The 15167-nt window shown below is 43.0% G+C and overlaps 1 protein-coding gene across 1 annotated transcript in view; it reads right to left on the reverse strand.

Annotated features, from left to right (window-relative positions):
• ZZEF1 (zinc finger ZZ-type and EF-hand domain containing 1) overlaps positions 1–15138 on the reverse strand; it is a 79960-nt gene extending 64822 nt beyond the window's left edge. Inside the window, exons 1-6 of the mRNA XM_032786965.2 lie at positions 14430–15138; positions 6272–6416; positions 4426–4620; positions 3440–3611; positions 2351–2550; positions 943–1153 (exon numbers count right to left, since the gene is read on the reverse strand). Of these exons, the coding sequence (XP_032642856.2) occupies positions 943–1153; positions 2351–2550; positions 3440–3611; positions 4426–4620; positions 6272–6416; positions 14430–14786 (1280 nt within the window). The 5' untranslated portion in view covers positions 14787–15138. The remainder of the gene's footprint in view (positions 1–942; positions 1154–2350; positions 2551–3439; positions 3612–4425; positions 4621–6271; positions 6417–14429) is intronic.
• Between the last annotated feature and the right edge of the window lie 29 nt (positions 15139–15167).

Raw genomic sequence — 15167 nt, forward strand, 5'->3', positions numbered from 1 at the left:
ATTCCCAAAGCTGTGCTGGCATTAACTGCTGGTGCATGAACAGACATTTTGGCATGATAAGGCTCTACATGAGTGGCTATTAAAAAAATAACTAAATTAAATTAAGCTACATTCATAAAGAAAATGGAATATAGTCAACACTTATAAATAGTAAACAATGTTGAAAACAGGAAATTAATTCATTCCAGGCTTCTAAGAGAATACAACAAGTCATGGAAAATAAAAAAGTTAACTATAGAAGTATCTTGCCAATATCCATTCACCCATTTATTGGTAAAACAAGCATGTTATACATCAGGGGTTCTCAGGACAAATTACTTGGTAGCCTCAGAGTGCAGCCAATTATTGCTGGCGGCCGCTCTCACATTTTTTCCTGAAATACTTGATTAGCTTTAGGAAAAACAAATAAATATGCACATAAATACACCCAAATCCTTTTAATTTATTTATTGCTATCTATTGTCTGTTGTGAAAACTGATAATAAACATAGAAGTATCACCTTTCACAGCAGACTAACTCAGCACAGCAAGCCAGGGGACAAATTAAGCCTTAGATAGGGGATTGGGGAAGGCAGCAGGGGCCAGGGATGTGGGGAGGAAGAGGGTTGATGGCTTGGGGAGGCAGCGGGGGGCCAGAACCTGAATCCTTATAGCTGGGAGAGGGAGCCCAAAGCCATGCAGCCAGAGCCTGGGGCCCGCCACTGCATAGCCACAGCCCAAAGCTGGAGCCCCAACTCTGAGCCCCACCACCCCTGGGAAGGTGGGGAACTCACTGTCTGCCTGAGCCTCTGGTGCTGTCCCCCAGATGTCTCCACAGGGGGGCAGGGCCCATCCCCTGCTGGTGGCCCCAGCAATAACGACGGTGCATTTAGGAGCACCAGGAAGGGCGAGGGGTTGTTTCCCCACCCCAAATCACAGCCCGCAATGAAGTTTGGTACTTACTGAGTATTTTGTAGGATAGTGTGAACAAATGCTGGATTGGTCTCCATGGAAGCTGTTACCAACGAGGTCAGCAAAGACCAGTACCAGATAGCTGAAGCATCACACACTGAGATGCCAAGTTTCTTAACTCTTTGATAGCCAACAGCCCTGAGTCCATGGATTCTAGTATCACATCCATCACTAAGGCAACGCTTAATGTTTATCTGTACATCTGTTGGTAAGATCAAACAAGAAAAAAAATAGATAATTTCCTGCAGCCACTACTAATCAGGATAGATGTAAGAGAATCATTAAGTTCAGAAGAAGAACTTCCTAAAGATCTACCTGCATTACAAAAATGTATAACGAAAGAACCCAGTATGAAAGTGATCATGTGTGCATACACTATTGCACGTGAGCATACATATGCACAGACGGATTTGGAAAATTTAGGCTTCAGAGGACTCACATGACCAACTACCTGAAATAGTAGTTCCTGTAACACAAAAATGGAGTCACAAATTATGTGACAAAATTAAACAAAATACACCCCAAAAGTGCAAATAATCCATGTATTTTACCAAATATTTTACCAGATAGCTATATCTCAAAGGAAAATTTCTTTGGTAAGGCTCTCTAGCACTTCCATCATATGAGAGTGAAACGCAAATTATTTCAAAACCAGAATACAAGTATTTAAACACGTTTTCTTAGTTCCTTTGCATAACTTGCAGAGTTAGTTTTGAGAAAGGAAGTCCTTCTGCGGCCACATCAGAAAGCTATGAAAAAAAATTTTTTTTTAAATGGAAAAAGCCCATTTGAACAAAACCATTGTTCACCTAAGATTTTAAAGCTTCAGAAATTGTCACCAAGGTCTATTCCAAGAAGGCAGGCACAGATCTGTCATGCTTAAGATGACTACTCTGAAACCTAACACTAAATATAGTTTGTAAACAAAAAGTCTAAAATATTTTTGTCACTTTACAAAAGTCATCTTGCTCCTGTACTGACATAGGTGTGAGATATAACCCTTGATTTATACTAATTTATTTTTGAGTATGTTTTTTAACCAGAAGTGGGATTTTTGCTACATGCTAGCATCTAGCGTATTGTGGCACTGCATAAAAAAGTCACTATAATTGCATTGTATAAGTAAATATATATTTCAGCATATCCTCATATCTTCAAAGTGAGATGCTGGACCTGCATCCAGAATTATTTCAGTGGTCTACCTTTAACAAAAATTAAAACCAGATGCTATACGGAAAGATTCTGTAAAGTGGGCTAGGAGACACAGTCAAAACTCTTTTGGAATCATGGGCTTAGCCAAAAGCCTCTGTATGAACACCACAAATTTCAGCAAGTTACCCAGTCTCTCACTTTCAGGAAAGCAAAAAAGAAAAACACCAATTGTGTCTTTATGACTCACACATCTGACTAATGTTAGCGTTTTCCAACAATGTCACGTAGCCAGTGATATTGCTGGGAATGTGAACATCTCGGACCTCCTGGAGATTGCTGGCATTCCTTCCAACAGCCACCGTAACCTGCTGCGGCATATAACTCTGGTCATTAGCTGCCACTGCAATGGACAGATGTCTTAGAACAACATCTGGTTTCATCTTTAAACTGTAAGATGGAGAGAGAGAGAGAGAGAGAAAGACATATATATTTTCTTTTCTTCTCTTTAGGAGCTAAGGGCCCGACTTTCAGCCTGGCCCGAATTTCAGCCTAGCCTCTGCCAACCTCCACTTCTGCAAGCATAAGCAACTGCAATGGCATTTATCTGTCCAGGTACCTCAATCAAGCATTGTCTAACTACTAATATTTGAGCCCGTAAATACAAAAAAGTCAGCTCTGAGAATCAGGCCCTGAAACTTTACATCATTCAGCACAATCTTTACTGTGCTATCTTGGCCATTACAGAAGTGTGAAAGCAGAACAGTACTACAATAGGACTGTCAGGTTTAGTTTCCACAGTACACTAGTACCAAATAGAAATTTGGTAACTGACTTACACTACAAATTCAATATGAATGTTATATGTTCTTTTAAACTTATCTTTCACTCTATATTAAATGTCATGTCCATGTTTACAGAAGCAGTGATACATGTTACTTCAAGATTGTGACATAGTGGGTCTTCCTTTAAGCACTGTCCAGTACAGGTATGTTAATGTTCATATTACAGCTCAAAAACTTCCAAGAAATCGCAGAGATGCAATCAAAAAATAAAAAAGCAACAACCCCCCAGCCCATTCCCATATACCCAAAACAAATGGGGAATACATATAAAACCTTAAGGTTTAACTTCATGTCTTTTTAGCCAGTTGAAACCAAAGTGAATGCTTTTCATCTCCATGTCAAGATTAAGATGATGTATCCCATCTCCAAAAATCATATGTTTGCGTCATACTACCCAAAGGTGCAGTCCTGTGACATTAAAATAATCATCTCCCACTGTAAATCCTAAGGACTGACACCCCTAAAATCTAGGTGCCTATTACTATGCTACTCACCGTATCCAATGTGAGCGAGCACTCCCATCTGACTGCCAGAAGGATGAGGTTTCTCCATTAGTCATCTTGTCAATGTCAGCAGAGTTGGATGAAGTTTCTATGTGAGTATAGCACTTTGTGACAGTTTTTAGTTTGTCCATTTCTTGGCTCCCATTCAGATCACTAGGGCATTCTGTAAAGACAAAGAAAAAAAGTAGTAAGTCACTGATAAGGACTTTTATAAACAAATACTACACACAAAAAGAAATCAAGTATCCCAAAACAGGTAGTATTGAAGGTATAATTCACAGCTTCTGTAAAACATTCTCTGCAAGTGGGTTCTATATTTAAAACAGAAGATAGCAAAGCATCATTATACTTGAGCAGTACACTGAGCGTGCTCCAAGGCTTCATCTTAATCTACCACTCTTGATGTGAAGTATTTCTATATTTTGCCTGGAGTTCTGCAGACATTACCTTTAACCATAGTCTTCTACACTGAAAAAAAGATGGTCAGAGGATATTATTATTACACATGAGAGCAAATGGTTAAAAAAAAGCAAACTAACAAAATGAGGAAAGCCTAGCCAGTCATTCTACAGAGGGAACAGCACTCATTGCTTCCCTGCACAAATTCTATTTGATTCTTTCAACTTGGAGAAAATAATCAAGTATGGAAGACTAGAAAATTTATAAAGTGAAGAAAGCTTTTTATTTAAAGTGTTCAGCACCTATTAACGTAGCACCAGTCTTACTCAAATTCTAATACAATATGCCACTTGTGTAACGACAGAAAACACACACCCAATAAGTTAACAGACTTCTTTTCTACTTGACAATTTGATTTAGAAAATGTTCAAATGGAAATGTGTGTCAGCCTCAGAAGTCACTTCCAGCAGAAGTTTAGAAAGAGGATAGGGGGTTTTGTTGTTGCTGTTTGTAATTCCTACTTCAAGCCCAGGTTATGCCAACCCCATCATTAGAAAATTTTTAGTGAGTTCACATACCCTTTTCTTTTAGTAGAAGCCTATCTAAAGAATCCTTCAGTACTGAAGACCGCATAGTACAAATATTATTGAAGTACTCCAACACTGGGTATGGGATGACAGTACTGGAAATGCGGTTCCGATGCAAGAATCTCAGTATCATTGATGAATGAAGACCAAGGTGCTCTTTCGATTCAGAAAATATGTCAATAAAACCTAAAGAGACATACAAGTTATTTCTGTTTCCTGTATCACCTACCTCACCCTGCAGCAACCAAACATCACCCTCTCCCCTCATCACAACATCTTATCACTGATCAGCTGCATTTAAATCAACTAATGAATCAGCTTGTGGAAGAGTTTTCCAGAAGAAATGGTGCAAGCATAACACATTTAAAACTCGACTAGGAAAAGCATAAGAACACAAATACGTTTCTGTCACTGCAGTGATTTGGATGGGTTGACAAGTGTTAAGATTCTCAATTTTGATCTCTCAGGTTAAAAAGTTATTCCGTGAACAGCACGATGACTTTAAACAGGGCTCCAGTGCATTTATTTTAATACTGATCTGTTAGATTCTAATGCTAACTTGGTAGCACTGATTTGACTTCAACAGTGTGCTACATTGGTGGACAGAATCAGATACTCTCACTCTTCTCTGTTAGCCAGCACGAAAAGCTGCTTGTCTAGTCCTATTAATTACATCTACCTCAAGCACTTCTTGAGAAGGATAATTACAGTTGTGAAGAAAGTTAAGCGACAGATACATACTCCATTAAAGCCTTAGGATGCTGAAGTCTAGAAAGTGACATGTTTCAAACATCTGAAATTTGGAAGATACGCAGAAGAAATTCTGACATACATTATCCTTTTCACTGTCTTTCCTTTACTTCTCTCTCTCATAACTTTACTATATTTACTTGAGGCATGTACAAACTGAGCTACTATAAGCAGTATGAAAGCTAAAATTATTCATGAGTCATGATTATCTTTGAATTAACTCAGGAAAATAAAACATACAGTAGAATCTCCGAGTTATGAGCCCCAGAATTCCAAACTGATTAGTCAAGCAAACACTTCATTGAGAACAGGAAGTACGCAATCACACAGCAGCAGCAACACACAAAAAAAGCAAATACAGTACTGTGTTTAACATAAAATAAATAAAAAAAAAGGTAAAGCAGCATTTTTCTTCTGTAAAGTTTCACAGCTGCATTAAGTTGATGTTCAACAGTCAACTTTTGAAAGAACAACCATAACGTATGGTTTAGAGTTCTGACCATTTCAGAATTACGAACAACTTTCATTCCTGAGGTGTTCATAACTCTGGGGTTCTACTGTATGCACATAAATCAGTACTGAAAACAAAAATCAGAGAGTCAATTATAGTAACTAATGGGTCCTATCACTGCCTGTTATACACAGAGGGTTGGGTAGTGAAAGAATGGATGACATAACTGCAGACCTAGACAGATGGAGTGATAGATGAGGATATCTCAATTACCGAGTGCGATGATGGCATTACCAGCTACATGACATTAGTCAGAAAAATCACTCTGTGATGGCCAAGTTCAGTGAGGAACTTATTTTCTATCTGTGATTTCAACCATATAAATCTAAGAAGTTTCCCACTCACAATGAGGAAAAAAAAAGTAAAAATGCAAGCTAGCTTGCTGGTAATTCTGGGAAGTCATGAGTCTTCAAAAAATTCACTTCCGTTTCTCATATGAGGAAACGTTAACAGTTTGGGGAGATGGATTTAGGACTAAAACCACTAAATTACATTGTTTATTGTGATAGCCTCCTGGGGGGTGGGCGGAGGAGGCAGGATGGGGAGGACAGTGGTTTCCTCATCCTCTTCTCTCACCTGGAACAAGAGAGCAAGCCTGCAACTGTCTGATTACATGACTAAGTTCCCCTTGAAGATTGGCTCCACTGGAATTCTTGAGGGCCTCCAGCATGTTCTCCACATCCACAGTGCCATCTCCCTCAGCATCAAACTGTGCAAAGGCCTACATGAAAGATGAAGCAAGATTGGTATTTATTCCAAACAGAAAAAAAATGGCTGTATGCGATATTCTGAACAAAAGAACATTCTAAAAGTATTAAAGAAAAATCAGCATTTCCTGCAAAACTGAATTCATGGCAACAGGAAATGTGACTTAGCTGATTACAGATGTCAGTTAATTCTATGGCATTTGTGTGGTTCTCCCACAAAATCAATTAATGAGTTATATCTTAGGGGGATAACAAGCCATCTGCAACAGAGAGTCAGCAGGACCATTTAACATCTCCCAGCAGGATCAGCATCTCGCCCTAAAAGGAAAACTTTGTCAATCTGCTATGACTAAGAGATCAAGCCAGTTCCCCACTGCTACAAAAATCCATCACTCACTATCACCACATCCAATTTACAGTGGGTGCCTTTCAAACCAGAAGGAACTTCTTGAGATAGTAAAGGTTTCAGAGATGTTTCCTATATTTAAGAAGGAAAATACTATTAGAACCAGAAGAAACTTTTTAAACCGTTCCCACTACACACTGTGCTCCTAAACTAAGTATTACATCCAAATAAAGTTGGCAAAAATATCCCAAAGTCAAAACAAGAAGTGAATAGGTGTTTAAGTTTCCATTTCTTATTCAAGCGATCAATTTCCAGTTTCCCAGTATGCTGATCTTAGTGTACATGTATGCAAATTATAAATGTTTATATTAAATACTGTTCTTTATACATTTAAAACAAATCTTGATATCATGTTAAACCCTTATCTCCAGCTTTTAGTCTTCCCCAAAATACCAAAAAGTAGTTGTGTTCAAAAAGGCAGCTTATAAAAACAACAACCCCGGAATGTCTCACGTAAGTCATTCTAGAGAAATGACAAAAAAAAGAGGTTCTCTCCTTCTGCAAAAATCCAAACTATAGCTGCGTTTTCATAAAATTAGAGCTTTAGAACTCTAACTTTTATTTAACTGCCCAGAAAAAACAAAAAATAAAAATAAAACCCAACTACTATGACAGGAAATGCAGCATGCAAAATGTCAGGAAGATCTGTTTCTCTTGAAAGATGTAGGGGATTACCCCAACCTTAACTGTAAAGAAGTTAACCAGGAGACCTACATATTTCAAAGCCAGTCAAAGAAGTCTAGTCTGAGATACACAGGTCTTCAGGTACTTGTCTTATTTTTACAGTGTAGTAAATACAAGAAATCAATTTTACAAGGGGAGGGGATTTTTGTGTATGAATCCCTTGTTTTGTTGTTTGAATATCAAAGTCAACATGCCTTTAAAAAATAACAGAGCAGTGGTCACCAACCATCGATCATGATTGACTGGTTGATCCTGGATCCTCTGCCAGTCAATTGTGCTCTCTGCACCGCTAAAAGCCCGACAGCGCAGCAGGGCTGATGCAGGCTGCCTGCCTACCCTGGCCCACACTGCTCCCAGAAGCAGCTGGCTTCTGGAACATCTCTGCAGCCCCTGAGGGGAGGGAACCAGCCAATGGGAACTGCAGGGGCGGCATTCGCAGGTGCAGGCAGTTCACAGAGACCTGCTGCCCCCTACCCCGCTAGGGGCCAAAGAAACATGGCAGCAGCCAGCCGCTTCCAGGAGTGGCATGGCGCCAGGGAAGGCAGGCAGCCTGTCTCAGTCCTGCTGCGCTGCCAACTAGGAGCTGCCTCTGGTAAGCGCCTCCTGGCTGGAGCCTGCACCTTGCACCCCACCCTACATCCCAACACTCTGCTCCAGCCCAGACACCCCTCCTGCACCCAATTCCCTCCCAGATCCCACACCCCTCACCCTCTCCTGCATCCCAACACTCTGTCCCAGCTCAGAGCCCCCTCCTGCACCCAAACTTCCTCCTAGAACCCACATCCCTCACCTTCTTCTGAACCCCAACTCTGTCCCAGCCTGCACCCCCCTCCTGCACCCAAACTCCCTCCCTGAGCTTGCGCCCTTCACTCCTGTACCTGAACCTCCTGCCCTAGACAATGCACATCTGACAACTGAGAGTGTTACACTGATTTGTCACAATCCCTGAAGGATTTTGGATCTATAAACCAGAAATGATGCTAATAAAAAGTAAAAAACTCATGAAATGTCCAGTGGATTCTATGAGATTAGATGCAGTGTGACCATATAACCCCTGCATCCAAACTCCCTCCCAGAGCCTGGACCCCTCACTCCTACACCCCAACCTCCTGTCCCTGGCCCAGCCCGGAGCCCCGTCTCACATTCCAAACTCCTCGCCCCCGCCCAGAGCCTGCATCCCCTCCCACACCCTACCCCCCTGCCCCAGCCTCGTGAAAGTGAGTGAAGGTGAGGGAAGAGTGAGCAACAGAGAGAGGGAGGGAATGGAGTGAGCAGGGCAGGGCTTCAGGGAAGGAGCAGGGTAGATCCTGGGTTGATCTTAAATTCAAAAGGAAATCTTGTGTGTAAAAAGATTGCAGACCACTGCATTAAAGAGAGGTCATTTGAAATAACTAGTTAGCTCAGGATAGTTTTTGCCCATTTAAACCAACTGGATGGGCAAAGACTCAAGAAGATAAAGCCTAAAATAAGGAGCATAAATGTCTTGACAGCATCTCTATGGCATATAGCCCAGTTTCAGTTGAAGAGTGTTAGAGATTTCAGTTTTTCCTAGAGCTGAGAAACTGTTAGCAACAATGTTCAAACACTGTTGCTAGCAGTTTCAGTGGTAGTGAGGTTATGGGATTAAGTGTAACAGCAAAGCAAGAAACTTACATTTTGTTTCTGAGTGGAACAATACAGTGGGGATTCAATTTGTCAAACGTTATGCAGGTTGTCAAAACAGTTCAAAGTACAGTTCAAAGTCAACCCACTGTTATCTTAATAAGACTTTTTCTCCTGACCTTTGAAGTCAAAAGATAGTGTATCCTTATTAACACTGGAAGCAAGCAGTTTTTATGCTGTTAACAGGGCACGCCCTGAATATGAAGAATCAAACACACACCCTGAAAGCACTTAATGACACTTCCACCCAACATAGGCCTGGAATTATATTTGTAGTTTCCAGAATCCCATATAATAATATGTTTAGCCCTCTACCATTTAAGTAGAGACTTACAGCTCCTGAGAGGAACAGACTTGATCTGCCGACAGTTATTCCAAACTAATTGCTTAGGGTAACAATATACAGGTAAGATTTTCAAATATATTTCTTGATTCTGTGTTGTTTTTTTTTTACATTCTGCAGTCAGAACTACATACATACTAAACTAACTTTCACCTACTATGAAAATAAGCCTAAAATAATTCACAGTTTAAAACCTGTATTCATGTGATATAGAACAATTCACAATTTGCACAGGGCTGCTTGTCTGAGTAATGTTTTTCTGATCCATACAGAACTACAACAACAACATTTCCGTAAATGAAGCAGCCATACTATTAATTTTCTATAGGTTCTTATTCCATGCTCATCACTGTAGCATCATAGTAGTAATTTTAATATTTTGGGCCACTAAAGGTATTCATGGTTGGGATTTTGAGCAAATGTGAGCACGATCCCCCTCATGACCCCATCTCCCTTCTGACCTTTTTAAAGTATTAAACTCTTTAATAGAAATATTAAGATTAAATACTTCCTACCAAGATTAATACTGAGTACTAAAAATCAGTGGGAAACTGTTTTGGAAAGCTCTTTTCAGATGGACTAAATTGAGCATCTCTGCTCAGGAAAGAAAGCATGTGAATGAGTTGCCCCTTCTCTTACAGAAAGAATAGGACTTGGCTGTGTTGACAACGTATTAAGACTCCATTCTCATAAATGTATGTAAATTCTCCTAAACTTCACTCCTCCAAAGCTTTCAGTATTGTGCCGTTTTCAAGAATAAGCAATATCTGCATATACAACATAATAGCTGCTCAAGCATAATATAAACTCTGCTCTCTACTTCCCAGATTTAGTTTACCTTTGCACTTCTAGACAACTCATTAGTTTGCATGTGTACCAAACAAATAATCTATCTCACCAAGGTAAAACAGCTTAATACATAGCAATGGGTCAAACTTTAGTCTGTATTGGTGAGGATTCTGTTGAACAGAAGGTGAAATCAGCTCACATCTTCTCAATGAATTAACTTCTGAACAATGTAGCCTATCTTGGAAATCTAAACTTTTGGGTCATATGGGCCTGTCTGCAATACAGATACAACTACATCTTCATACAACGGGGGCAATGTGATTAAAACAGAGTTGACTTCTGCAGCACAAAGAAAACCTAACCAGGCACCCATATTATACCAGATCCTTTGAAAGATCTTTGATCAAATCATGGGGAAATCAAAGCATATTTTAACCATAACGAATGGACAATTGTGTTAGTATCTTGTTCTCCAACATAGTTGTATCTCAGGGCCTGAGATAATATATCAATCCATAGAACTCAGTGGTTTGGATCATTATAAAAACCCATAAGTAGTATTTCACTTTATTATTGCCATGACAAGTGAGAAATAACCTACTTGGCTGGTTCTGATAAAGAATAGGTGAGTCAGTGGTTGGACTTCAGCAAATGAAATAAAGGAATATACACCAGAGGGGCCAACTAAAATAAGCCTCTTTAAAAAAAAATATTTCTTGTTATTTCCCAGTACTTTTGCTACTTTTGTCAGCATTCATTTTAAAGAGTGCATGTGTGAAAATATGGTTGATGCAGGGCTTTAAAATTTACCAGACTAAATCTATTAGCCAGTGGCAATGAAAAAAGATGGAGGCAGGACCACTACTAAGGGTCAAGGACAGCATCCTAGTAAGAAGCTCAGAACCATTCTGCTAGCTGAGAAAGAGGATGCTGAAATCCTTAATAGAATGTCGCCCCTTGACTTTGTCCAGGAAATTCATCTTTTGCAACAGTGTATAGCTAGCAGATGTTTCATAAGCTTGACCTTGTCTACACCCTTTCTGACAGCTAAAAAGAAAGCACTCTCCTTCAACCTAAACTTCACCTCAGGACATCTTCACTGTTGAGAGAGAATTCCACTGATCATCTTTTCTCCAAACCTCAGGTTTTTGGGGTTATCCCAGCTCCTGCTATAATTGCTTCTTACTCTACAACAGCAGTGTGAAACTGACAGGATTCTTGACAGTTTAACTATTGGGTTTGAATAGCAGCTATGAAACTAACCAAAGTCTAGTATAATTAATTCTGCTGCTGCTCTTAGGAGATCTCTGCATAGTACTCCTGGGGGAATTCTGCACCAAAAAAATTAAGAATATTGCATAATGTTTAATTTGCTGGTACAGAATTCTGCATATTTTATTTGTCAAAATAACCCAATATCATCATGTCAGTTTCAATTATTTTAGTAATTTATTTCAATATAGACAACAAAAAAGATTCCCACAGGAGCAGAGTTAAAGCAACCCCCTGCATCCACATGGATCCTCACTGCAGGATCAGGGTATAAGTACCTTGAGGTAGGAGAGATGGGTAGGAAGGCAGAGAGCAGATTAGTCAGTTGAGAGTATGCATTAGCTTGGTGGGGTCTGTCCCTGGTCTCTTCTCAGGGAGAAGTGAGGGTGCTCCCTGCTTCTCTGAGGGCAAACAGACCCCAAGACTGACTTAGCCGCACCTAGCTTTCCACTCACTTCAGCTCCCCCTCCCTTGGGATCCATGCCCCAGGAACTGTTCCCCTGCAGCTCCTCCTCTCACACTCACTGCCCCCTCCCTCTGGGCACAGCCCTATACCGTCACCTTTTCCTTCCCCTGGAAATTGACTCCCCTTTCCCACAGCATTGGCCACGCCCAGGCTCCAACACATCTCCCCAGGCTCCAACACATCCCACCACTGGGGACCTTCTGCTTCCCTCCGCCAACCTGTGCTCCCTTCTGACCCACTCCCAGCACAGCTTACTCTATGCTTCCCCCACCCACTACCGGGTACCCTATGTTCCCCCCTCCTACCCTGACTGATTCTTTCCTTGCCTGCCCCATCCCCAGAGGCCCTGGCACAGCAGAGGAAACTGACCATGAGAGATACAGTTGGAAAAACCCAGCTCCCGGAGGAGGCAAAACCTGCCTGCACAGTGCTGCAAGTAAGAACTCTGCATGGGGCATGTGCCATGAGCACACTTCAGGTACAAAACTGGAAGGCGGTAGGTGCCCCCCATCTTACCTAAATAGCATCCTGGCAAAGGCTCACTGTGGCTTTCCCACTGCTTTGTGTGTCAGCCCCACACCTCTGTAGGGTGAGCACAGCAATGGAGGCAAGGGGTCTGCACTGGAGCTGCCTCCCAGTGGGAAGAGCAGGCAACTGGCTGCATAGAGGTGGACAAATCATCTTGCAGCCCACCCTGTGGGACACGGACTCTGCAGTGAGGTTGCACCTGAACTGCCTGCTCCTCCACCTCAGGAAGTGAGAGAGACAGTCTCCCCTCAGGCACTGATTTACATCTCTCCCAATAACTGACACGCCCACTCAGAAAGGCTGCCAGGGAGGGGCCCATGACCCCTCTCATCACTGCCATTTGCTTCCCAATCAGAATCCATTATTCTGCAGGGAAACAAAAAAATTCTTCAGGGGACATGAATTCTGTGCGTTGTGCAATGGTGCAGAATTCCCCAAGGAGTAGCATTAGGCATTCTTCCGATAATTTCCTATCTTTCCTACCACTAAATATTCTCCACTAGAGATAGCAGCAGTGAAAGTGCTAGTGTAGGTAGAGTATCTAGCAGTCGCAAGCGAGTTAAATATCATTCATCTAACCTTGCTCAATACAGGGCTAAAAAAAGTGGATAATATCATGACAGCTTGTCTACAGTAGTGCTACCATCATTGATAACAATACCTCATGCTTCATAAGGCAATTCCCACCCTTTCATGTATATATACCTGCTCCTGTATTTTCCACTTCATGCATCTGATGAAGTGAGTTCTAGACCACGAAAGCTTATGCCCAAATATATTTGTTAGTCTCTAACGTGCCACAAGGACTCCTCGTTGTTAATACCAGATTTATGTATTTGCAAAAAAAAAAAAACACCCTAGTGTAAACAAGGCCTAGGAATGGAGCAACTGCCGAAGAGGTCTCTGTTACCAAATAAATCTCACTATTGGTTAGTAATTATATTTCTCAAGCCTTCTGTCAGTTCATTTACATTTAGAACATATGATGTTACTTTTCAGTTAAAACTCCAGAGATGTGTCTTCATCTATACAGACTAGGAAGATTAGCTAGTTTCCATAGCCTAAGAGAAACCATTATTTCTAAAAAACATAGTATGATATAATTGTTTTGCGATTTTGGGTGGAGAGAAAGCATGACAAGATCAGAAAGAATGGCCACAGTGAGCGCTCCGCACACCCAGCTAGGACACAGCCAGCTAGCTGTGTATAAAGGTGGGGGATGCTACAAATATCTGTGCAGCATTTCCTCTAATACCACTTCTTATTCTTCTCCAGCCTCTCCTGATTCTCCCAATCCCCTCTCCTTATCCCGTAACTCCTTATATGCTCCTCCGGTTCTTCTCTCTCATCCCAGTGCCCTCAATGTGCCTCCCATCACAGTGCGTCTAGCCCACCCATAACCCCCAAATGCCTCTGATGATCCCTAGTCTCTTGCACTCCCTTTAATCCTATTGGCCCCCATAGTTACCCTAATGTTACTACGAGATCCCATTGTTCAACTCTTTCACTGCCTCCAATCCCTTCAATTCCTATTCCTTCAGGTCTCATCTGATCCGGCAGCCCCAGCCCTCCCTTACACCCCCTCACCACAACCTTCACTCAGCTAACATCCTCTGTGTCCCCAGCATCACAACTTCCCACTTTCCCTCACCAACCCCATTCATCACATGACTCCCGCCGCCCATCCCTGTACAACTCCCAGCCGGCTCCCAAGCGCCGCTATGTTCGATCCTCCTCCATTCCTGTCCTGATCCTCCCAGCGCCTGCCCCTCTCTCCGGCTCATCTCCCCCAGCGCAGCGCCCTCTGCTTCCTTCAGAACCGCTCGAGCAGGGCGGGGTGGCCGCCCCCGCTCAGTCCCTGCCCTGCCCGCCCTCACCTCCTCGCTCTCGCTGCGGGCCCCGGCCGCCGGCCCCGAGGCGCGGCTCTCCAGCACCTCGCAGAACTGCTCCAGGCTGACGGCCTCCTCGCCGCGGCCCAGCCGCTCCTCCAGCCAGCGCACCAGGGTGCTGTGGTGCCGGGACACCAGCGACTCGGGCGGGGCGGCCTCCCGCAGCCGGGCCGTGGCCTCCCGCAGCCGGGCCTGCTCCAGCAGCACCGTGGCCGGGGGCAGCGGGCCCGGCCTAGGCGGAGAGGCAGCCCCGGGCTGCTCGGCTGCCGCCGTCCCTTCCATCTCCTCCTCAGCCCCCTCCTCCTCCTCCTCCTCCTCGCTGCTGTGGCTCGCCACGTTCCCCATGGACCAGGAGCTCCTGCTGCCGGCGGCGGCCTCGGGCCTCGCGCAGCCGCCGCCTCCGACGGACCCGGCTTAGTCAGTGGCCTCCCGCGGCCCCTCGACACCTGTCAATCCCGGAGGAAGGGGAGTCACACTGCCGCCAAGCGACAGCCGGCGTCGTAAAACCAGCACCCCGGTCGGCGTTTTTACCAAATGACCGTAAAGCGAGAGCAGTCAGCGAGGTGAACGCGACGCCGTTGCCACGCTGCCGTAAGTTGTCGAGTGCGGTCGTCATGAAATAAACGGCGACAACCCACCGCTGTTTTTTTTTCCGCCGCGCCACCGTAAAGCGAGAAAAGCGTCGTAAAAACTCAGGCAAAAGTAATTGCCCGCGGGCAAAATGGC

This window comes from Chelonoidis abingdonii, chromosome 20 (assembly GCF_003597395.2).
Source record: "Chelonoidis abingdonii isolate Lonesome George chromosome 20, CheloAbing_2.0, whole genome shotgun sequence".
Classification (NCBI taxonomy): domain Eukaryota; kingdom Metazoa; phylum Chordata; order Testudines; family Testudinidae; genus Chelonoidis; species Chelonoidis abingdonii.